This window comes from Lithobates pipiens, unplaced genomic scaffold (assembly GCF_037356315.1).
Source record: "Lithobates pipiens isolate NorthernLeopardFrog02 unplaced genomic scaffold, aLitPip1_a1.2 Scaffold_8, whole genome shotgun sequence".
NCBI lineage: Eukaryota > Metazoa > Chordata > Amphibia > Anura > Ranidae > Lithobates > Lithobates pipiens.
The window spans coordinates 146,857,638-146,882,532 of NW_027507903.1; the positions used below are offsets into that span (position 1 = coordinate 146,857,638).

Below are 24,895 nucleotides of genomic sequence, written 5' to 3' on the forward strand. Positions count from 1 at the left end.
GGCCAATGTCTCCCGACATTTGGCCCATGTGTACTAGGCATTAAGGCAGTTTGTTGGAGAAGAAGGGGAAGTGTTAATGGAAATTTAGGAAGTACCATTTTTTTTAATGCTAATTATCCTCAGTTTGTTACCTGTATAAGACTTTGGTGCTTCTCTGCTTTTGAATTTCACTTATTTCACTGCAGGCTTATACTGTGTTTCACTTTAGGTTTTTGTCCCCAATTACCCGCCTTAAGGGGATTATCAAGCATTATTCCATGACTTTGTAAGATGCAACTGTGTCTGTTTCTTCCTTCCTACAATATAGAGAAGAGATTAGGGTAGAACAGAAAAGAATAGATAAATGTTATACTTGCAAAGCTTTATTCAGCTAACACTTGCATTTTCTTATCCCTCTAATATGGTTGCCACAGACATGTTTAGTTATTTGTTTTAATTGTACAGACGCATGTAGAAGAATATAAAACTGTGTGCAGTTAATAAAATACATATAAAGAAATTATGGATCATACAAACTGATATATTTACAATCTCCTGCCCTAAACTTAACTTAAAGAAATCTGGAGTCACATTTAGTGGAACATGTACTGTCCAGAAGCTGCATGTTATCCCAAAGCCATCACCTGAAAAAAAATAGCCGTGCTATATAATTTTCTTGAATTATTGGCCAGTAATTATTTAGAATTCATCCATTTATGTTTAAACAGAAGTTTATTTACAAACATCTGGGTTTGTCACAATCACCATTTTCACACCACAGCAACAGTAAGCTGTTGCTGTGCATATATGTGTGTGTGTGTATATATATATATATATATATATATATATATATATATATATATATATATATATATATATATATATATATATATATACACACATATATACACATACACACACACACACACACACACACACACTATCTCACAAAAGTGAGTACACCCTCACATTTTTGTGAATATTTTATTATACCTTTTTATGTAACAACTCTGAAGAAATTATAAATGTGCAGCTTGTATAACAGGGAAAATTTGCCATCCCCTCAAAATAACTCAACACACAGCCATTAATGTCTAAACTGCTGGCAACAAAAGTGAGTACACCCCTAAGTGAAAATGTCCAAATTTTGCCCAAAGTGTCAATATTTTGTGTGGCCACCAATATTTCCCAGCACTACCTTAACCCTCTTGGGCATGGAGTTCACCAGAGCATCACAGGTTGCCACTGAAGTCCTCTTCCACTCCTTCATGGCGACATAACAGAGCTTGTGGATGTTAGAGACCTTGCGCTCCTCCACCTGCTGTTTGAGAATGCCCCACATATGCTAAATAGGATTTAGGTCTGGAGACATGCTTGGCCAGTCCATCATCTTTACCCTCAGCTTCTTTAACAAGGCAGTGGTTGTCTTGGAGGTGTGTTTGGGGTCATCATCATGTTGGAATACTGCCCTGTGGCCCAGTCTCCGAAGGGAGAGGATCGTGCTCTGCTTCAGTATGTCACAGTACATGTTGGCATTCATGGTTCCCTCAATGAACTGTAGCTCCTCAGTGCCAGCAGCACTTATGCAGCCCCAGACCATGACACTCTCACCACCATGCTTGACTGTAGGCAAGTCACACTTTTCTTTGTACTACTCACCTGGTTGCCACCGCACACGCTTAGCACTATATGAACCAGATTATCTTGGTCTCATCAGACCACAGGAAATGGTTTCAGTAATCCATGTCCTTAGTCTGCTTGTCTTCAGCAAACTGTTTGCAGGTTTTCTTGTGCATTATCTTTAGAAGAGGCTTCCTTGTGGGACGAAAGCCATGCAGACCAATTTGATGTGGTGTGAGGTGTATGGTCTGAGTACTGACATACAACCTCTGTAGCAATGCTGGCAGCACTCATACTTTTTTTCCCCCAAAGACAACCTTTGAATATGACACTGAATACGTGCACTCAACTTCTTTGGTTGCCCACGGCAAGGCCTATTATGAGTGTTCTGAGTGGAACCTGTCCTCTCAAACCACTGTATGGTCTTGGCTACCGTGCTGCAGCTCAGTTTCAGGGTCTTGGCAATCTTCTTATAGCCTAGGCCATCTTTGTGTAGATCAACATTTCTTTTTTTCAGATCCTCTGAGCATTCTTTGCCATGGGGTAACATGAGGCCTGCACCTAAATGAGGAGTGTGCAGATCAGCTGGGAGTAAAGATGGCCAGAAAGTTAGAGGGGTTTTTAAACTAGGGGGGGGACCCAGAGGTAGTGATAGTCAGCGCAGAACATATTGCAGAGGGTAGTATTGTAGGCATTAGTAGTAGGTTGACTAAAGCACATACACCCAAGGTAAGTATAGTAACAAGTCCTAGTTGCAATCTCAGAACACCCAATAAGAAGATAGTATGCAACCGGTCTAAACTACATGGCATGTTCACCAATGCCAGGAGCATGGCAGACAACATGGGTGAACTAGAGATACTGTTGTACGAGGAGGATTTGGATTTTGTGGGAATTTCAGAGACCTGGTTCAGCAGCTCTCATGATCGGCTGGCAACCATTCAAGGGTATACCCTTTATCGCAGGGATAGAGAGAGTAAAAAAGGGGGAGGGGTATGCCTATATTTCAAGAATAATGCAAAAGTGAATGTGAGAGATGACATCACTAAGGGAGCTAGGAAGGAGGTGGAATCTTTATGGGTAGAGCTCCAAAGGGGTGAAGATAAGGGGAAAATATTACTGGAAGTATGCTATAGGCTATAGGCTCCCTAACTTGAGGGAGGAGGGGGAGACAGATCTCCTATTATAATTTGGATTAGCAGTAAGGATCGAAGTGTTATCATAATGGGGGATTTTAACCACTTCAGTCTGGGAAGATTTGTCCCCTTAATGACCAGGCCATTTTTTGCGATTCAGCACTGCATGGTTTTAATTGACAATTGCACAGGCGTGTGACTTTGTACAAAACAAAATTGATGTATTTTTTTTTCCCCACAAATAGAGCTTTCTTTTGGTGGTAATTGATCACCTCTGCAATTTAAATTTTTTTGTGCTATAAACAAAAAAAGAGCGAGAATTTATATTAAAAAAAACAATATTTTTTACTTTTTGCTATAATAAATAGTTAATAAGTTTCTTCCTCAGTTTATGCCAATAAGTATACTTCTACATATTTTTGGTAAAAAATTGCAATAAGGGCATATTGATTGGTTTGCGCAAAAGTTATAGCATCTACAAAATAGGGGCTATATTTATGGCATTTTTATTATAATTTTTTTTACTAGTAATGGCAGTGATCTGCAATTTTTATCAGGACTGCGTCATTGTGGGGGACAGATCAGACACTCTTGACACTTTTTTGGGACCATTGACATTTATACAGCGATCAGTGCTATAAAAATGCACTTATTACTGTATAAATTACACTAGCAGGGAAGGGGTTAACACTAGGGGCGATCAAGGGGTTAACTGTGTGTCCTAGGGAGTGATTCTAATTGTGTGGGGATGGGACTGCCTGGATGAGGAGACTGATTGTTGTTAATACTTAGTATGGACACCAAATCAGTCTCCTCTCCCCTGACAGCACGGAGATCTGTCTGTTTACATTAACAGATCTCCGTTCTGTGTGGAACGATCGTGGGTGCCCATGCTCCAATGGTGCACTGGGTCTGAAAGCGAGCCGACATATAGCTACGATGGCTCCCCCATGGGAGCCAACCTGCCGCAGTATAACTGCGGCGGCGGGTCGTGAAGCAGTTAATTATCCAGACACAAACTGGGCGGAGGGAACCACGCATTCGTCTAAGGCTCACCAGTTCCTAAATGTCTTGCAGGACAATTTCATGAGTCAGATGGTAGACGCACCAACTAGAAATAAAGCGTTACTGGATCTACTGATTACCAACAATACAGACCTGATCACGGATGTGAAAATACGAGGCAATTTAGGAAACAGCGATCACAGGTCAATTGGCTTCAGTATAAATCACACAAATAGGAATCATAAGCGGAATACAAAGACACTGAATTTCAAAAGAGCCAACTTCCCTACACTACGAACCTTGCTAGAAGGCATAAACTGGGATAAAATCCTAGGTACAAAGAACATGGAGGAGAGATAGGTTTGCTTTAAGAGCATAATAAATAAGGGCATTCACCAATGCATCCCATTAAGTAATACATTTAAAAGGGCAAACAAAAGTCCTGGATGGCTTAACTTCAATGTAAAAATGCATATAACATCAAAGGAGAAGGCCTTCAAAAAATACAGGGTTGAGGGATCATCACCAGCATTCAGATGTTATAAGGAATGCAACAAGAAATGTAAGGGTGAAATTAGGGCGGCTAAGATAGAACACGAAAGACACATAGAAGAGGAAAGCAAAAAAAAAAATCCAAAGAAATTCTTTAAGTATGTAAACAGTAAAAAAGGAAGACAGACCATATTGGCCCCATAAAGAAGGAGGAAGGACATCTGGTTACAAAGGATGGGGAGATGGCGAAGGTATTGAATTTATTCTTCTCCTCAGTCTTCACAAGGGAATCAGGGGGCTTCAGTAACCAAAACATCACATCACAGGAAGCACCTCCATAGTTAACAGAGGACAGAATTAAAATTAGACTTGGGAAACTTAACATTAATACATCATGGGATCAGATGGCTTGCACCCGAGGGTACTTAGGGAACTCAGTCAAGTAATTGCCAGACCATTGTTCCTAATTTTTACTGACAGTCTACTGACTGGAATGGTACCAGGTGATTGGAGAAAAGCCAATGTAGCACCAATATTTAAAAAGGGCCCAAAATACATCCCTGGGAATTACAGACCAGTTAGCCTAACATCAATAGTATGCAAGCTCTTGGAGGGGATGATAAGGGACTATATGGCGAGTACATGGATTGAAAACTGCCTACAAGGGCGAGTTTAGAGGGTGGTGATAAATGGGGAGTACTTGTAATGATCAGTGGTGGGTAGTGTGGTCCTCCAGCGTTCTGTGCTGCGACCAATCCTATTTAATTTGTTCGAAAAACAACCTGGAGGATGGGGTAAACAGTTCAAGTTCTGTATTTGCGGACAATACTAAGCTAAACAGGGCAATAACTTCACCACAGGATGTGGAAACCTTGCAAAAAGATCTGAACAAATGAATGGGGTGGGCAACTACATGGTAAATAAGGTTTAATGTAGAAAAACTTAAAATAATGCATTTGGGTGGCAAACATATGAATGCAATCTATACACTGGGGGGGAGAAACTCTGGGGGAATCTAGGATGGAAAAGGACGTGGGGGTCCTAGTAGATGATAGGCTCAGCAATGGCATGCAATGCCAAGCTGCTGCTAACAAAGCAAACGGAATATTGGCATGCATTAAGAAGGGAATCAACTCCAGAGATAAAACAATAATTCTCCCACTCTACAAGACTCTGGCTGCATCTAGAGTATGCTGTCCAGTTCTGGGCACCAGCCCTCAGGGAGGATGTGCTGGAAATGGAGCGAGTACAAAGAAGGGCAACAAAGCTAATAAAGGGTCTGGAGGATGTTAGTTATGAGAAAAGGTTGCAAGCACTGAACTTATACTCTCTGGAGAAGAGACGCTTGAGAGTGGATATAATTAAAATTTATAAATACCGTTCTGGTGACCCCACAATAGAGATACAACTTTTTTTGCGGAAGGGAGTTTAATAAGACACGTGGCCACTCACTAAAATTAGAAGAAATGAGGTTTAACCTTAAACTACGTAGAGGGGTCTTTACTGTAATGCCCCGTACACACGGTCGGACATTCTGACCAAAAAATTCATCGGATTTTTTCCGACTGATTTTGGCCAAAACTTGTGTTGTATACACTCGGTCGGATAAAGTTGTCAGAAAATGTGATCGTTCGGAACAAGGTGATGTTCGTTGCGTACGACGGGACTACATAGAGGCTAGTAGCCAATAACTTTGATCTCGTAATTTAATCACAGCATGGCACTTTGTCCGTCAGAATTCTCTACAAACGATTAGAAAGAGTCAGATCGGATTTTGTTGTTGGAAAATTTTAAATTCAGCTCTCAAACTTTTTCCATCGGAATTTCTGATGGAAAATGTCAAATAGAGCCCACACACGATTGGATTTTCTGACAACATAATCCGATCGGACCTTTTCCATGTGTACAAGTCATAAGAGTGGCAAGGATGTGGAATTCCCTTCCCTTCCACTGGTGGTGGTATCAGGGGGGAGGATCTATAGTTTCAAAAAACGATTAGATAAGCACCTGAACAACCATAACATACAGGAATATACAATGTAATACCGACATTTAATCACACACATAGGTTGGACTTGATGGACTTGTGTCTTTTTTCAACCTGCTGAACTTCCAGTGACCAGTATGAGAGAATGAGAGCGATAACACCAAATTTAACACACATGCAAAATGGGGAAGTAAACTTGGTGTTATTCCCTTACCTGCACAAATGTATTAAATATACTATTATAATATTTATATTTTTAGGGGCTGCTCGTTGTGAGGTTGAAAACCTGAATAGAAAGAAAAATTGCGATGAACCGCACACCCTACTATTTAATACAGCATAAACATCATAGTGCCGGTTCACACAGGGGCGACCTGTCAGGTGACCTAGCCACCTGACATGCTGTGTCCCATGCATTGTAATGGAACCATTCTAATAGGAGCAATTCAAGTCCCCCCGACTTAGAAAAAGTCTCCTATACTGCTTTGGGGCAACTTTGGAACGGCTTGCATTGAATTCTATACAGAAGTAGTTTTGCAAGTCGCACAGAAGTCGCGCTGTAAGGGGCAACTTCAGAGTCAGATGACTCTGAACCCACCCCTGTGTGAAACGGCACTTATGATAAATAATCCACTAGGGACAGCTAGTGGACATCACGATGTTCATGCTGTATTAAATAGTAGGGTGCGCAGTTCATCACAATATTTCACACACAAATATATGCAGTATGTTCAATATATATATGTGTATTATCCACACCTCACAGGCTGTGGTATGGTATGGTTTGTTTCTGGTATAGAATGTTAACTATGTATACATTTTTTTTTTTTTTTTGTAGGGTGATCGAGGAGTGACTGGTTACAAGGGAGATAAGGTAAAAGGCCAAAATATTTGTTTTGTATTTAGGTTTTTGGCATAACCTAATCAAGCAATCAAGTGTAACAGACTAAGTATCTAAACAGTTCTTACTGTCTAACAGTAAAAACACTACATTATTATATCAAGCAGTACCAGGATAAGGTCATCCAGCACCCAGGGCAAAGATGCCAAGCTGCCATCCTGTTCATGCTGTGCCGTGTCTCTTTAAATTTGAAAAGTTTGCTATTTGCAACAATTTTTGAGGTAGAACTGAGTTAGGTGGCACAGTGTGGTAGGACTATGTTGGGTGGCTATTTTAAAGCAGATCCACCACAAGACCAGATAAAATACCTTATCTCCTCTTTTTAGCGCAGTGCTAGGCAATCTACTGCCTCGCATCATGCTGCAGCCAATAGAACTAAAAGAGATGTCATTGTGTGAGCAGTGTGATGCACTGCAATTTGTACATTGGCACTGCTTCTCATCCCAATGCACACCAGCTGCTGCATTCTAATGTAGTCGTTGGTGTGAAGGTACCCTAAAGCTCATAAAAGTTATTTTAAGTTCCAGTCTTTATAGTTTCATTGTTTTTAGATTTATGAATGGATTTGTGGTTGTTATCAAATCCATTCATAGTTCTGATCTTTGAAGTGAGTACAGTGGTCAGTCACTATTGTCCTCACTTCATCTTTACACATTTATATGAATGGCTTTGTTTAACTTCAAACTCATCCATACATAATAAATGGATGTGAAGGTATTCAAAGCCAAATACCTCCAGATCTGATAGAGGCTGCTGTCAGATCTGGACAGCACTGGGTCCACGATGCCCAGACGCTGAAAGCTGAGGCAGTGGGGGGAGCCAAAGCTCAAGTGGCCCCCACTTATTTAGCGGGGGCTACTCTGCGACCTGTGGCCCTGCACCTCTCACCGGTCGGGCTTGCACTAATCCACTGTGAGAGTGCGCCTGTCAGCTCCTGCAGGGGTTTCCCCCCTTCCTCTCCTCCTCACACTGCCATGTGTGTGATTGATGCTCTCAGAGCCCAGCCGCCCGCTCTGTTTCCTCCCCTGCTTCTCATTGGCAGGGGAGAGAGCCCATCACCAGCCAGGACTCCAGCAGCTGCAAAACATTGTGGGACATGATGTTCCTATCGCCAGTGGCCCCATAACAATCCCTGGGGGCAAAGACACTCCCCAGCCTGTCCACAGAAGGAAACAGACCAGAGGCTGCGGGGGAGTGAAGAACACTCCACGAGGCGAGAGAACAGAGATAATATAAGTGTTTGGTGAATGTTTCTTTTTAATAGAAAAAAAAGTTTTTACACTATGAAGTATTCTCTCTTCCTTCTCATTGTTTCATGCTGGAAGCTAATTGTTATTATTAACCAGTTCCGGAATGCCCATCGCACTTACTGCAGCCTGGCTGGACAAAACGATGTACCCATATGTTGTGGCTTTTTCCGAGTCTGATGTGCCTTTACCTGCCAGGAAAGGGGGTAACAAAAACATATAGCAGAATGCATATTGGCTTAAATTGATGAAGAAATTCAATTAAAAAAAAAAATGTATTGGATATATTTAATAGCAGAAAGTAAAAAATATATATATTTTTTTTATCATAATTGTCGGTCTTTTTATGTTTATAGTGCAAAAAATAAAAACCAGAGAGGTGATCAAATACCACCAAAAGAAAGCTCTATTTGTGGGAAACAAAAGGACATACATTTTGTTTGGGTACAGCATTGCATGAATGCGCAATTGTCAGTTAAAGGAACGCAGTGCCGTATTGCAAAAAATGGCTTGGTCACGAAGGGGGTGATGAGTTGTTAATGAGCCAAGTGATGCTGCTGTTTGTTGCCAAAAAAGGGGACTCATGGATTGTCCTTTGTCTCTCAGCCTTATATAAATATAAAACAGCTCTAAAAAGCCACATGTATGAGAGGTGTAGTCATTGCCATAGAAACATTTGTAAGGTGGGGGTTAATAAGATGACCACGCCCAGGTGGGGGCACCAGAAATATTTCTGCAGCCAGGCTACTGTGACCCTAGAATCGGTCCTACACTGGGTACAGTGCTGCTGGCTTCTATATACAGTTGCATTGATAGATTGGAATTTTTCAGCTTTTGCTTACCAGCCCCCAACCTGCAATTTCTGCTGCCAGTGTGGGGAGGAGTTGGCTGGGGGGTGTATGATAACAGAAGAATATGCGGGTAGGGGCAGGTAAACAAACCCAGAAAAGCCATGAGCTGTCAGGGCATCCGTATGCAGAAACCAGCAGCTGTATTTACAGGGATACAGGATACAAGATCACTGCACTGATGGGAGGGAGAAGCATGAGGGAGAGAGAGCACAGCCCCGCCTCCTCCCGGCTGTACACTTCTGCACTTGGCTGTGCGTGTGTTCTCCTCCTTCATGATAGCGCAGGTCCTATATCCATGTGCACTACCAGCATCTGAATACAGGGGTGCTGCACTTTCAGGATGGAGAAGGTTGAGGGAGAAAACAGCAGGCACCTACTGCAGGTCTCTTTACCTCTCCTCGTCACTCCTAGCACTGTGCTGACAGGAGTAGTGATGCTGCTGTCACTACTTCTGTCAGCCTTGTAACAGAAGGAAGGCTCCTCCATCACTATAGTAAACCATTGTTCCCAGGGCAACCGGTCCTCCTGCCCACCCCTTGCCCTGGTCCTGATGTCAAGGGTTTAAGAACCACAACATTTCTGATGGCAGCATAGATATAAGTATAGATATTGATACTGTCATTTGTTTACTGTTGAACATAGCATTGCATTTAAGTCCAGCTTATTAATTCCAATATATTGCACAGTCCTGGAGTTATTTACAGAGATAATTGTGAATACTGTTGAACACTGCTATCTTTAACTGAATTATAAATACTCAAAACATAATATGTACTTTATTTATATAAAGAGAGAGAGAGAGAGAGAGAGAGAGAGAGAGAGAGAGAGAGAGAGAGCGAGAGAGAGCGAGAGAGAGAGAGAGAGAGAGAGAGAGAGAGAGAGAGAGAGAGAGAGAGAGAGAGAGAGAGAGAGAGAGAGAGAGAGAGAGAGAGAGAGAGAGAGAGAATTACATGAGTGAGGCAAAAACCTTAATGGCATACTAACTTGTGTGTCTCTTTGTGTTTATTTAGGGTGACCCAATGACAATATTTGGAACTCCAGGCTACAAAGGAAGTAAAGGAGAGCTGGTTAGTAACTTTAAATCTAACGTTTATCAATCACAGTTAAATATTGCAAGCACAGTGATCAGTTCAAACATTTATGTATTGTACATTTGTATGTGTTTTTAGTACATCTGCCCCATGGAGATTCTACATTCTTGAATATTTCTCCTACACTCTGTAAAACAAATGAACAAAATGCACTTTGTAGAAAATTCACATTCATGTCCATTTAAGATGACATCATCCCACATTTCTCCATTTAATGAAAAAATGCATGGATAAAGGAAGTTGAAATGAAAATAGGCAAAGTGGACTTCTATTGTCTATTGAGGGAGGCAGGGTTGTAGTAATTCCTGTACATATGGTTATGTGTAGCTGCCTTCAGAAGGTGCACACTGGCAAACAGAAAAATACTGCATCATATAATTTCACCCCTAACCATCCAGCCTCAGTGTTTTGCTAATTTCCTAGTTTTGGATTCTTTCTTTTCAGCTCTTCTGAGGAAAAATGTATCCCTTATTTATTTTGCTTCTTCTCCACCAATTGTGTTTTATGTTCAGTCAAGAACTCCATGGTTCTGCTTGAGCCACTATAGTTATCCAGATCAGTTAATCTTTAACATAGCCTTGTAGGTTGTACTTGGACCCCCCTGAAATATAAACTGTGGGTCTAGTCTGGATTGTGACCTTTGGACACTGGGCTCTGTTTGTGGTGTTTTCTGAACCTTGTATTATTTTATGTAAATTAGCCACAATGCACTTTACAGGTTGAGAGCCATGGTGCAACCTCTGATGAAACCTAGTTTCTGAAGACTTTATCTGTGGTTAAGTCCATGGACTAGGCAAAGATGTTGTGGAATGTGCCCTTTGGGCACTGGGCTCTAAATTATGGTGGTCCCTGAACCTGTGGTACTGTGTCAGTAAGCAACAGAGTGCTACCTATTTTTAGAGCACTGGTGCAATCTCTAGTGTCTCCCTGTGTAAGCATACCTCAGAATGTGACACAGATATGTTGGTAAGTAATATCTGTGCAATGAGCTCAGCATGTGGTGCTTCAATGCCGGTGTGTACTGGCTTGTAAGCCACTGAGTGCTATCCTAAAACAGAGGTACAACCTTATGTTTATCCCAGTCTCTCACAATTTCCTATGTAAATTTTACCTCTGCAAATGTCGAATGCTTCCCAGTGTGTTTCCTTAAGATGCTGCACATGTGCATTTTAAATCAGTTAGCCATGGAATGCTCTCCTAATTTTCAATACTACCTCTGATATAATTAAATCAATAAAAGTGATATCACTGTTAAATAAAGCACTGTAGTATTAAATCATCCAAAAATACACATAACATCTATCTATCTATATCTATAGCTATATATATATATAATGTTGAGTTGGGCCCACTCTTTGTAGCTATGACCACTTCAACTCTTCTAAGAAGGCTGTCCACATGGGTTAGAGGTGTGGGAACACTTGATCATTATTTCAGAAGCGCATTTGTGAGGTTAGACACTGATGTGGACGAGAAGGCCTGGCTTGTTTTCTCCACTCTAATTCATACCAAAGGTGTTCTATAGGGTTGAGATCAGGACTCTGGGCAGGCAAGTCAAGTTCCTCCACCCAAAACGCGCTCATCCGTGTCTTTACAGGGGTCTTTACAGGGGCAGATCTGGGGGGCAATGGGGAAATTGCCCCCCTGAGAAATTTGTTTGCGGGTCAGTGAGGGCAGCTCGGCAGACAGGTTAGGGAGAGGGCAGTCCGGCGGACTGGCAGCCCGGTGGACAGGTTAGTGAGCGGGTAGGTGGCTCGGTGGGTGAGTGGGCTAGCCAGTCGGCAGGTGAGCAGACAGCTGGCCAATCAGCGGGCCGGCGGGCGGGGGAGCAGAGAGATGACATGGTCTCTCACCACCCGGCACCCACTCTGCATCCTTATTTTTCTTTTTAGTCTGAATACTCAGGTTCCACCTGCAGTTTCTATACTGGACTCTTTAACCAGGTATCTGTTTGAATCCTTAGTGCTAACATAACTTGCATTTTGCACTCTCTCTTTCCTGACTCTTAGGAAAGGGTTTGTCTGCTGCTGCTCCTATTTAGTGAAGTTGCGTGGATACTTCAGTAGCACATACCTCTGACCCTGTTGGCACTTCCTCCTCCAGTGTGATCAAGGCACTTGTAATGATTTGTGACTTTGATTCAAAATCTTAGGCTACTCCTGATACTTTAAGGAGCACACTCTTGTACTTGAGGTTATGGTCTTATATGGCTTATGCTGTTGCAAGTACATTGACAGTTCCTTCCTATCTGGAAAAATTCCTGTGTGAGGTCTGGAGGCTGCCTATTATATCATGGCCTTCACCTAAACATGTGAAGGAAAGTTTTCTGCTTGATAGGAGATTAGTGGACATCCCCTTACTGAATACAGTCTTTGCATTTAGGGACTTCACTGATGCTCAGCTAGAATCCTTGTTTAAGTCCCAGTTTTATTTAGCTGGAACCTCTCTCTGCCCTCTGCCCTCAGCAGTGACTTTCATTTGTGAAACCAGATCTGAATAGAGCTTGTCTTTTTAAAAGAGATCCTCTACCTCATATCATGACCATCAAGTTTTACAAGGTATTTTTCAAATGCATAAAGTTCGCCTTTTCAGCTGTGATGGTCTCCAAGAAGTCTTTAAGTTGGTGTCTTGCATGTCAGTTATGTCTGTCCATATGCACGTAGATGATACGTTTAAATAATGTATTATTTGGTTGTCCTTTCAGGGTCTGTTAGATAATGCTTTTAACAGTGGCATGCCCAAAGTTCCTGACTGTGATTCTGGGCACCACTTCACTGTAGAAAATGTGTTGGTGATACAAAGCAAATGTAGCGGGGTCTCTTTAAGGACTATAAAACTACTGCTCCCAGAACCCCGCTGGTTCCCAGGATGTTTGGAGTTATGCCCCAGAGACTCATGGGGGAGGGCATATAAGGAGGGGGAGAGGCCTATTTTTTTTGGACACCCCCCCCCTCTCCTAGCAAGAGGAGGTCTGTGCTGAACTGCTGGAGGCACAAGGCCTGAAGCCTGGGCCTTGTGCTCTTTTCCAAAGAGCCCTCTGCCAGCCTAGCTGCACCTGAGAGACATTTTCTCATCCTTGCTGCAGTACACCAGAAGGATTGAAGACTCAGAGGTCGGTGGATTCCTGTTCCTAGAAGAATCGGCGGAGGAAACGGACTTGGACTTGTCCGGGTGGTGAGAGCTGTTTAAAGACAGATACTTTATCTTTATTATTCGTTTGGATTACAAAGTTGTTCTTCAAGTGCACCACCGAAAAATTGCTAGCGAATATTGTTTCACTGGACTTCCATCTAGATCAGTCAGGCCTGACTGCATAGGGCATAGGTAGATAGTGCTGGGTGTTAGTTTACCCATGCGGGGAAGTAGCTGAAAAAGGGCAGCGCTAGAGTTGCATAGCAATACTTTATTATGCTGATTACTCTGTTTATCTTTATTACTGGTTACTGCAGGGACCTGCTTATGTGTTGCAAACCAAATGTTCGATTCATGTTATTCCTTTTATAAAACAACAAGTAAAGTCAGTTATATACTTTCAAAGATTGAAATAACTGAAATGGTATTGGGTTAAGTGGCGCTACCTAAAAACAGGTTTCCATTCCAAAATGGACTCGTAGAGGATAAATAGATAGCAATAAAGGCCAAGGTCTTTTTTCCAAAGAACCCAATAGTCTCCCTCAGCCTAATACTAATTAAACTCTATGTAGATAAACTCAGGAAAACGGAAAAACCATCAGCTTCACCCAGAGAAGATTATATCAAACAGTGAGTGTAATAAATCTATAGGCCACCAGGGACAGTGGTCACAAAACCTAGAATTCTAATATCGGGGACTAATAATCAAACCCATTACATATTAAGTCTCCAAAGCAGCGGAAATATCAAGAACTGATGGTGTTGGAACAGGCCCGAATACTTCCTTACAAAATATAATCAAACCCTCAATCTCAAATAAATTAAATTATAAGTTTAGGCCAAAGACCTGAAAACCACGTGTAAAGGTATATATGTATATGTAACGTTCATTTTAATAAACAACCTAGATTCACATGGTGTTTAGTGACAAAAAAAAAAAATATATATATATATAAGCCTAAAACAGTGTTTATGTTAAACCCGTGTTTAGTGCCAAAAAATATATATATAAACCTAATAACTAAATTTAAGGAATGTGTAAACGCTTCACAAACCAAAACCCATGACAATTATAAATAAGAAATGTGTGTGTATTATTGCACACAAGGGGTGAAAAATACGATAATAAAAAACCTTTTGGTGATAAAGGTGAAAGAATTCTCTAAACCATAAAAAATATATATGTGTGAAAAGTGCATATACACATAAAAAAGTGAAAAAATAACAATAAAAATAAAAATATAAAAATAAAGTGCAGAAAAATACAAAAAATATATGTGAAGTATACAGGACAAAAAATATATATATAAAATAAGTCCCAAATGAAAGTTCAATGGTGCTAATCCAGAAAAATCCTTAAAAATCCTTAAAGTGACTTTTGTGCTTCCTATGCAGTCTTCACTGTGACTTCTCTGCTCCCCACCAGGAATCCTACTCACCAGAAGTAAATACCCCTGCAGGGGTTGTGCGCCTTAAAGATCAATCTCCAGATATCCCGTTCTTTACTTTGTAGTAGATGACTGAGCATGTATCAACATGGATTCCATAAGTCCTCATGAGAAAAAAATGGAAGCCTCCATAGTGTAATCCGTTATAAAAAATGATTTATTGGCACAGTAAATCTAAAAATATATATATAAAAAACAACCATAAAAGGCAAAAAACAGCACAACAAAAAATCAAAACAAGAAAAGACAAAAAATACTAAAAAATGGCCACAACTCTCATAAAGTGAGTTATATTGTGAGACCACAGTTCATCAGGGAGTTGGTGTAATAATCTCCCCAAAAAATTCCGGATTGACCCCAGAAATTACCATAAAAAAATGATATAATATTGCTACGAACATAAACGTAAAATGGAGTCACTACCTAGGGAAACCAGAACAAACCTCCCTATAGAGGTGATGGATCTCAGCTGTGTTCCCCCTGGGATAGAGTCCTTTCCGTAGTGTTCGAAAACAAAAGCACAATTCTTCCTCGGAAGCCGTATGATGGATACGCGGTTTGCGCTCCACCTGCGTACCAAACACCGACGGCGACCCGGAAGTGACGTAAAAGCGTAGCTCCGTCGGACGCGTTTCGTCATAGACGTCTTCAGCGGCGGTGCCACGCTACCACGTCTCATACGTTATATAGAAAAAATTCCAGATGATCTAATTGGCCATTGCTCAGGTGCAAGATCCAATCAGGCACCAGCGGGGAGAACCTAGTATACGAGCGGGCACGCAATCTCTCCACACAAAAGGCAGTAAGCTCATACAGGAGGACAATCTTACCCCCCTGGAGAGCGAACGGGCCCGGTGCATATTCCCGATCCGACCCAATAAAAGCTTTCGCTCCTACGGTTTCAAAGGAATAATAGAGCCTATTCCATGTACTCCAAAAAATAATAAAAAATAAATAAAAATAAAAATAAAAATAGATTTGGCCAACTCATATATGATAATGAGTAAAAGAGTAAAATCTGAATCTGAAAAGGTTCATGAGGAAACTGAATATTAAGAAACATTTTGCCACTAACACAGGAGTGAACAACAAGAAAGAATCCGTATATGTTCAGACTGATCTTAAGAATAAGTCTACTTTCAACCCAAACACCCCAGGCAATCAATGCATGGGGGCATTTAGCAAAATGGTCGAGGGTGACCTAAGAAAATTAGAGAAGATGAATTATAGAAAATCTGTGAATATTTGGAAAACTATTAAAGCATTAGGGAAAAAGAAAAATGTAGTCATTAGACCAGCCGATAAGGGGGGAGGTTTGGTTATCCTGAATAAATCAGATTATTTAGAGGAAATGGAAAGGCTGTTAAGTATTGAGAATACATATAAGAAGCTGAAAGGTAATCCTAAGTACGAATACGAGAAAAAACTAGCTATGTTTGTGAAGAAGGGGAAAGAAATGGGAATTCTCAATGATGATGAGGCCGAGTATTTAATTTCTAACTCAACGAAAACACCGGTGATATACTATATGCCAAAAATCCATAAGAGGCTTATCAAGCCACCAGGGAGGCCTATAATTAGTGGAATAAACTCCATTTTTTCGCGTTTAGGAGAATATCTGGACAAATTCCTAAAACCTTTGGTTCAAGAAGGAAGGTCCTATTTGAAGGACAGTACACAATTGTTAAAAGAACTCCAAGATATAGGAGACGTTGAAAGGCTCCTGATGGTGACCATTGATGTTAACTCGCTGTATGCGAGCATTATACAGCAGGATGGCCTATTGGGGGTCGAGAAGGCTTTATATGAGAATACAGATATGCGACAAGAACAGGTTGAATACATCGTTGAAGGTTTACAGTTAGCAATGAGCTGTAATTATTTCTGGTATAATCAGAAATATTATGTTCAAACGAAGGGGGTTGCCATGGGAGCTCGCTATGCTCCTAGTGTGGCGAATCTCATGATGAACATGTGGGAGGAGGAGTATATCTATGGTAGGAATTTACCTCAGTTGAGGTTCTACCGTAGATATATAGATGACCTCATCATATTATGGGATGGCACCCCAGCAGATCTTGATGCATTCCTGAGTAATCTTGATAACAACGTTTATGGATTGACCTTCACTGGCAAATATAACGAGCATAGTGTTGATTACTTAGACCTTCAAATCTCAAAGAAGGACGGGACTTTTTATACCAAGACTTTTTTCAAAACAACCGACAGAAATAGCTATATCCCAGTTACCAGTTGCCATCACCCTAAATGGAAAAACAACATTCCGAAGGGTCAGCTGCTAAGACTGAGAAGAAATTGTCATTCTAAGGAAGATTACCATCGGCAAGCAGATTTGATCATAGAGAGATTTCAAGAGAAAGGATATAAGTCGGAACCCCTCCTACAACTAAAGAATAACATCGGAGATTTAGAGAGGAATTCGTTACTTGAGAAACAAAAGAAGAAAGAGGAAAAGAGGGAACTAGCATTTATTACTGGGTTTAATATTCAATACAGAGATCTAGAAAAAATTATTAAAAAATACTGGCCCATACTTCAAGAAGACAAAGTATTATCTAAGGTTCTTCCCAAAAAGCCTCTTTTTGTATACAAAAGGGCCCCTACCTTACGCTCTTTCTTAGTACATAATGCTATTGATCCACCAAGACAAATAAAAATATCGAATGATCTGAAGAGTTTTTATAGATGTCAGAAATGTCTTCCATGTAAAGTCAGCAAGAAACAGCCGCGGAGGAAAGAAACTTTTAAAGCGAAAACAGATTTTAAGGAGTACAGAATAAAAGAATTAATCACTTGCCGGAGCACACATGTAACATATGTTATAGAATGCCCATGTAATTTACAGTATGTGGGGAGGACCACACGCCCCCTTTTCGTTAGGATTAGGGAACATATCAATAATATCAAGAAAGGGTTTCCAAATCATAACCTTTCTCGTCATTTTGATGAATTCCATAAAAGAGACCCGTCTGGTCTAATATTTTATGGGATAGATTGTGTGAAAGGCAACTGGAGGGGAGGAAACAAAACCACCCTCATTTCGCAGAACGAAACCGCTTGGATATACAGGTTGGGTTCTCTGGTGCCGCGGGGCCTCAACCTGGATATAGACCTGAACTGTTTCATAGCCAACCCATAGTTTGTTCTGGTTTCTTCCCTTTTAAGGGGGTTCCCACATTATTGTGAGTTACGCCCCTTAATTAGTCTTATTTTATTTTTATCTTTCAATTTGTATACCTTGACATTATGATGTATGGTGTTACAGATGTGGAGTAATGGCATTTTCGACCATTGGATTCTAGAACATACTAATCTTGTCCATTTGTTTTTTTCCATGATAGGTTTTGACTATACGTATGTTTGGGTCATATCTTCCTCTTCTGTTCCTCCTCTGTGTGATACATGAATTTTCCCATGCACATTTGTATATGTATATGCATTAGTGTATGTATATATATATATGTGCATGTACTTTTTGACGTATAGTTCTACAGATATGAGTATTGATGGTTATGTTTCTGGGTCTCTAACCCCCCGGTCTTTCATATAGATATTTCTGTAAAAAAAAATTTTTCGGACATTAAGTGCCACACCTTTATTTTTGTTTTCCGTTTGCTACTCCAAGTTCACATGGTATGGAGAGAAATATACGGTTTTATGTGCAGAGAGAGGAAATGCTAGTCTGCATATAAATAATAATAATTTTTTGCACGTATATTGTAAGTGTATTATGCTGATTCTGCATGGTGTGGATGAAAATGTCCATTGTGAAGTATTTAGTTGTGTCCCGTACAGGGGCGTAACTAGAAATCACAGGGCCGCATAGCAAAATGTTGTATGAGCCCCCCCCCCCCCCCCCCACCAAAAAAAATGAACTAATGCCATTAAACAACAGACTACCACACCCATGTGGCACAGTACCCAGGCAACGGCTTATATTAATTTTGAACAACAAAGTATGCAGTATACTCTATGCAGCCCCTGAAGGGAACACATTGCTGACCTCCAGGCCTTTTAACCAATTTCTGTTCTGTTATATAAAATGAAATAGTTCAACTCACCATAATGCAAAATCAGTGGGATCCCTGAGCGTGTCACTTGCCATCATCGCCTGCCACCAGATGCAGATTGTAACTTGTCAAACGTTGCGGAATGTCACCTACCACATGTTGCGGATTGTCACTTGCCAAGTCACCTGCCACACATTATGGATTGTCACTTGCCACACATTATGGATTGTCACTTGCCACGTCCTGGATTGTCACTTGCCACACATTATGGATTGTCACATGCCACGTCCTGGATTGTCACTTGCCACGTCACTTGCCACACATTATGGATTGTAACTTGCCACGTCCTGGATTGTCACTTGCCACACATTAAGGATTGTCACTTGTCACATCACCTGCTACACATTGCAGATTGTCCACTTGCCACGTCGCCTGCCACCAGATGCAGATTGTCACTTGTCACACGTTGCAGAATGTCACCTGCCACATGTTGCGGATTGTCCACTTGCCAAGTCCCGGATTGTCACTTGCCACATTACCTGCCACACATTACGGATTGTCACTTGCCATGTCCTAGATTGTCACTTGCCACGTCTCGGGTTGTCACTTGCCACGTCACCTGCCACACATTACGGATTGTCACTTGCCACGTCACCTGCCACACATTACGGATTGTCACTTGTCACATCACGGATTTTCACTTGCCACGTCACCTGCCACATGTTACGGATTGTCACTTGCTACATCCAGGTTGTCACTTGCCACGTCACCTGCCACACATTACGGATTGTCACTTGCCACGTCCTAGATTGCCACACATTACAGATTGTCACTTACCACATCCTAGATTGTCACTTGCCACACATTATGGATTGTCACTTGCACGTCCCGGGTTGTCACTTGCCACGTCACCTGCCACACATTACGGATTGTCACGTCACGGATTTCACTTGCCACGTCACCTGCCACATGTTACAGATTGTCACTTGCCACATCCAGGTTGTCACTTGCCACGTCACCTGCCACACATTACGGATTGTCACTTGCCACGTCCTAGATTGCCACACATTACAGATTGTCACTTACCACATCCTAGATTGTCACTTGCCACACATTATGGATTGTCACTTGCACGTCCCGGGTTGTCACTTGCCACGTCACCTGCCACACATTACGGATTGTCACTTGTCACGTCACGGATTTTCACTTGCCACGTCACCTGCCACATGTTACGGATTGTCACTTGCCACATCCAGGTTGTCACTTGCCATGTCACCTGCCACACGTTACGGATTGTCACTTGCCACGTCCCTGGTTGTCACTTGCCACGTTGCCTGCCACACATTATGGATTGTCACTTGCCACGTCATGGATTTTCACTTGCCACGTCACCTGCCACATGTTACGGATTGTCACTTGCCACGTCCTGGGTTGTCACTTGCCACGTCGCCTGCCACACATTATGGATTGTCACTTGCTCTGCCACTTTCCTGCTGTGTCACAGAGTCAGCCAGCAGATTATCAGTCAGGCAGCAGAGAGATTGATTGCTATTGATCCACCAAGACAAATAAAAATATCGAATGATCTGAAGAGTTTTTATAGATGTCAGAAATGTCTTCCATGTAAAGTCAGCAAGAAACAGCCGCGGAGGAAAGAAACTTTTAAAGCGAAAACAGATTTTAAGGAGTACAGAATAAAAGAATTAATCACTTGCCGGAGCACACATGTAACATATGTTATAGAATGCCCATGTAATTTACAGTATGTGGGGAGGACCACACGCCCCCTTTTCGTTAGGATTAGGGAACATATCAATAATATCAAGAAAGGGTTTCCAAATCATAACCTTTCTCGTCATTTTGATGAATTCCATAAAAGAGACCCGTCTGGTCTAATATTTTATGGGATAGATTGTGTGAAAGGCAACTGGAGGGGAGGAAACAAAACCACCCTCATTTCGCAGAACGAAACCGCTTGGATATACAGGTTGGGTTCTCTGGTGCCGCGGGGCCTCAACCTGGATATAGACCTGAACTGTTTCATAGCCAACCCATAGTTTGTTCTGGTTTCTTCCCTTTTAAGGGGGTTCCCACATTATTGTGAGTTACGCCCCTTAATTAGTCTTATTTTATTTTTATCTTTCAATTTGTATACCTTGACATTATGATGTATGGTGTTACAGATGTGGAGTAATGGCATTTTCGACCATTGGATTCTAGAACATACTAATCTTGTCCATTTGTTTTTTTCCATGATAGGTTTTGACTATACGTATGTTTGGGTCATATCTTCCTCTTCTGTTCCTCCTCTGTGTGATACATGAATTTTCCCATGCACATTTGTATATGTATATGCATTAGTGTATGTATATATATATATGTGCATGTACTTTTTGACGTATAGTTCTACAGATATGAGTATTGATGGTTATGTTTCTGGGTCTCTAACCCCCCGGTCTTTCATATAGATATTTCTGTAAAAAAATTTTTTTCGGACATTAAGTGCCACACCTTTATTTTTGTTTTCCGTTTGCTACTCCAAGTTCACATGGTATGGAGAGAAATATACGGTTTTATGTGCAGAGAGAGGAAATGCTAGTCTGCATATAAATAATAATAATTTTTTGCACGTATATTGTAAGTGTATTATGCTGATTCTGCATGGTGTGGATGAAAATGTCCATTGTGAAGTATTTAGTTGTGTCCCGTACAGGGGCGTAACTAGAAATCACAGGGCCGCATAGCAAAATGTTGTATGGGCCCCCCCCCCCCCCCCCACCAAAAAAAATGAACTAATGCCATTAAACAACAGACTACCACACCCATGTGGCACAGTACCCAGGCAACGGCTTATATTAATTTTGAACAACAAAGTATGCAGTATACTCTATGCAGCCCCTGAAGGGAACACATTGCTGACCTCCAGGCCTTTTAACCAATTTCTGTTCTGTTATATAAAATGAAATAGTTCAACTCACCATAATGCAAAATCAGTGGGATCCCTGAGCGTGTCACTTGCCATCATCGCCTGCCACCAGATGCAGATTGTAACTTGTCAAACGTTGCGGAATGTCACCTACCACATGTTGCGGATTGTCACTTGCCAAGTCACCTGCCACACATTATGGATTGTCACTTGCCACACATTATGGATTGTCACTTGCCACGTCCTGGATTGTCACTTGCCACACATTATGGATTGTCACATGCCACGTCCTGGATTGTCACTTGCCACGTCACTTGCCACACATTATGGATTGTAACTTGCCACGTCCTGGATTGTCACTTGCCACACATTAAGGATTGTCACTTGTCACATCACCTGCTACACATTGCAGATTGTCCACTTGCCACGTCGCCTGCCACCAGATGCAGATTGTCACTTGTCACACGTTGCAGAATGTCACCTGCCACATGTTGCGGATTGTCCACTTGCCAAGTCCCGGATTGTCACTTGCCACATTACCTGCCACACATTACGGATTGTCACTTGCCATGTCCTAGATTGTCACTTGCCACGTCTCGGGTTGTCACTTGCCACGTCACCTGCCACACATTACGGATTGTCACTTGCCACGTCACCTGCCACACATTACGGATTGTCACTTGTCACATCACGGATTTTCACTTGCCACGTCACCTGCCACATGTTACGGATTGTCACTTGCTACATCCAGGTTGTCACTTGCCACGTCACCTGCCACACATTACGGATTGTCACTTGCCACGTCCTAGATTGCCACACATTACAGATTGTCACTTACCACATCCTAGATTGTCACTTGCCACACATTATGGATTGTCACTTGCACGTCCCGGGTTGTCACTTGCCACGTCACCTGCCACACATTACGGATTGTCACGTCACGGATTTCACTTGCCACGTCACCTGCCACATGTTACAGATTGTCACTTGCCACATCCAGGTTGTCACTTGCCACGTCACCTGCCACACATTACGGATTGTCACTTGCCACGTCCTAGATTGCCACACATTACAGATTGTCACTTACCACATCCTAGATTGTCACTTGCCACACATTATGGATTGTCACTTGCACGTCCCGGGTTGTCACTTGCCACGTCACCTGCCACACATTACGGATTGTCACTTGTCACGTCACGGATTTTCACTTGCCACGTCACCTGCCACATGTTACGGATTGTCACTTGCCACATCCAGGTTGTCACTTGCCATGTCACCTGCCACACGTTACGGATTGTCACTTGCCACGTCCCTGGTTGTCACTTGCCACGTTGCCTGCCACACATTATGGATTGTCACTTGCCACGTCATGGATTTTCACTTGCCACGTCACCTGCCACATGTTACGGATTGTCACTTGCCACGTCCTGGGTTGTCACTTGCCACGTCGCCTGCCACACATTATGGATTGTCACTTGCTCTGCCACTTTCCTGCTGTGTCACAGAGTCAGCCAGCAGATTATCAGTCAGGCAGCAGAGAGATAATGTCATCTCTCTGCTTCCTGGCTGCCTGCACAGTGAGGGGGGAACTGCACTGCAGGGATGAGAGGGCGGCGAGAGATGATGTCATCTCTATGCTCCCTCGCCTGTCAGCTCCCTGATTGGCCAGCCCGCTCACGCCCACTCTCTCACCAGCGGACCGGCCACTCTCATCTGCCTCCCACTATCACCCGTGGAGCCCCCCGCGGACCCGCGGAGCCCCCCGCGGACTGCCCGCTCTCACCCGCGGAGCCGCCCGCGGTCCACCCGCGGAGCCGCGGACTACCCGCGGAGCCGCGGACTACCCGCGGAGCCGCGGACTACCCGCGGGCCGCCCGCGGACCGCCAGCTCTCACCCGCGGAGCCGCCCGCGGACCACCCACGGGCCACCCGCGGAGCCGCCCGCTATCTCCCGCGGAGCCATAGTGCCTGTCCTCACCGGGCCCCATTTGACTGCGGGCCCCATAGCGCCCGCATGTGCTGCTATGGCGGTAGTTCCGCCACTGGTCCCGTACAATATGACGCAAATATTGACTAACCTGCAGTTGATGAGGATTATCGCTTAATAGCTGTCCTGTATTGTGTCGCATAGAGTACTCTTTTTAATTAATCATCACTTTTTAAAGAAATTCCTTTAGTCGTAATGAGGAAACAAATTTTTTGGAAACTATTCCTAGAAGGTGTTTGTTTAACATGTATTAACATCTTTATTTCAGAATAGGTTAACTGTAACTAGATAGATATAAGTTGTCCGTTTAAACATTCCTGGAATACTGAACCATTTTTGAGGTTATTCGTAAAATGGCCGGTAATTTACTTAGTTAAATTATTTAGTTCCATAAAACAACCAAGGGCCTTTATAGTTTATAAGAAAGGTGTAGTAAAATTGGCGCTGTATTCCCCCTTGGGATAGATCACCCTTTGGGTCGATAGACCTGAATGATGTTCTAATATGATAAATTGCATTTGACTTTGACACGGTTTTCTTTTACTCTTTTACTCATTATCATATATGAGTTGGCCAAATCTATTTTTATTTTTATTTATTTTTTATTATTTTTATCTTGGAGTACATGGAATAGGCTCTATTATTCCTTTGAAACCGTAGGAGCGAAAGCTTTTATTGGGTCGGATCGGGAATATGCACCGGGCCCGTTCGCTCTCCAGGGGGGTAAGATTGTCCTCCTGTATGAGCTTACTGCCTTTTGTGTGGAGAGATTGCGTGCCCGCTCGTATACTAGGTTCTCCCCGCTGGTGCCTGATTGGATCTTGCACCTGAGCAATGGCCAATTAGATCATCTGGAATTTTTTCTATATAACGTATGAGACGTGGTAGCGTGGCACCGCCGCTGAAGACGTCTATGACGAAACGCGTCCGACGGAGCTACGCTTTTACGTCACTTCCGGGTCGCCGTCGGTGTTTGGTACGCAGGTGGAGCGCAAACCGCGTATCCATCATACGGCTTCCGAGGAAGAATTGTGCTTTTGTTTTCGAACACTACGGAAAGGA

At 42.3% G+C, this 24,895-nt stretch overlaps 1 protein-coding gene across 1 annotated transcript in view; it reads left to right on the forward strand.

Annotated features, from left to right (window-relative positions):
• LOC143960916 (uncharacterized) overlaps window positions 1-24,895 on the forward strand; it is a 614,677-nt gene that overhangs the window by 394,121 nt on the left and 195,661 nt on the right. Inside the window, exons 83-84 of the mRNA XM_077469935.1 lie at window positions 7,058-7,093; window positions 10,229-10,285. Coding sequence (XP_077326061.1) covers window positions 7,058-7,093; window positions 10,229-10,285 — 93 coding nt within the window. The remainder of the gene's footprint in view (window positions 1-7,057; window positions 7,094-10,228; window positions 10,286-24,895) is intronic.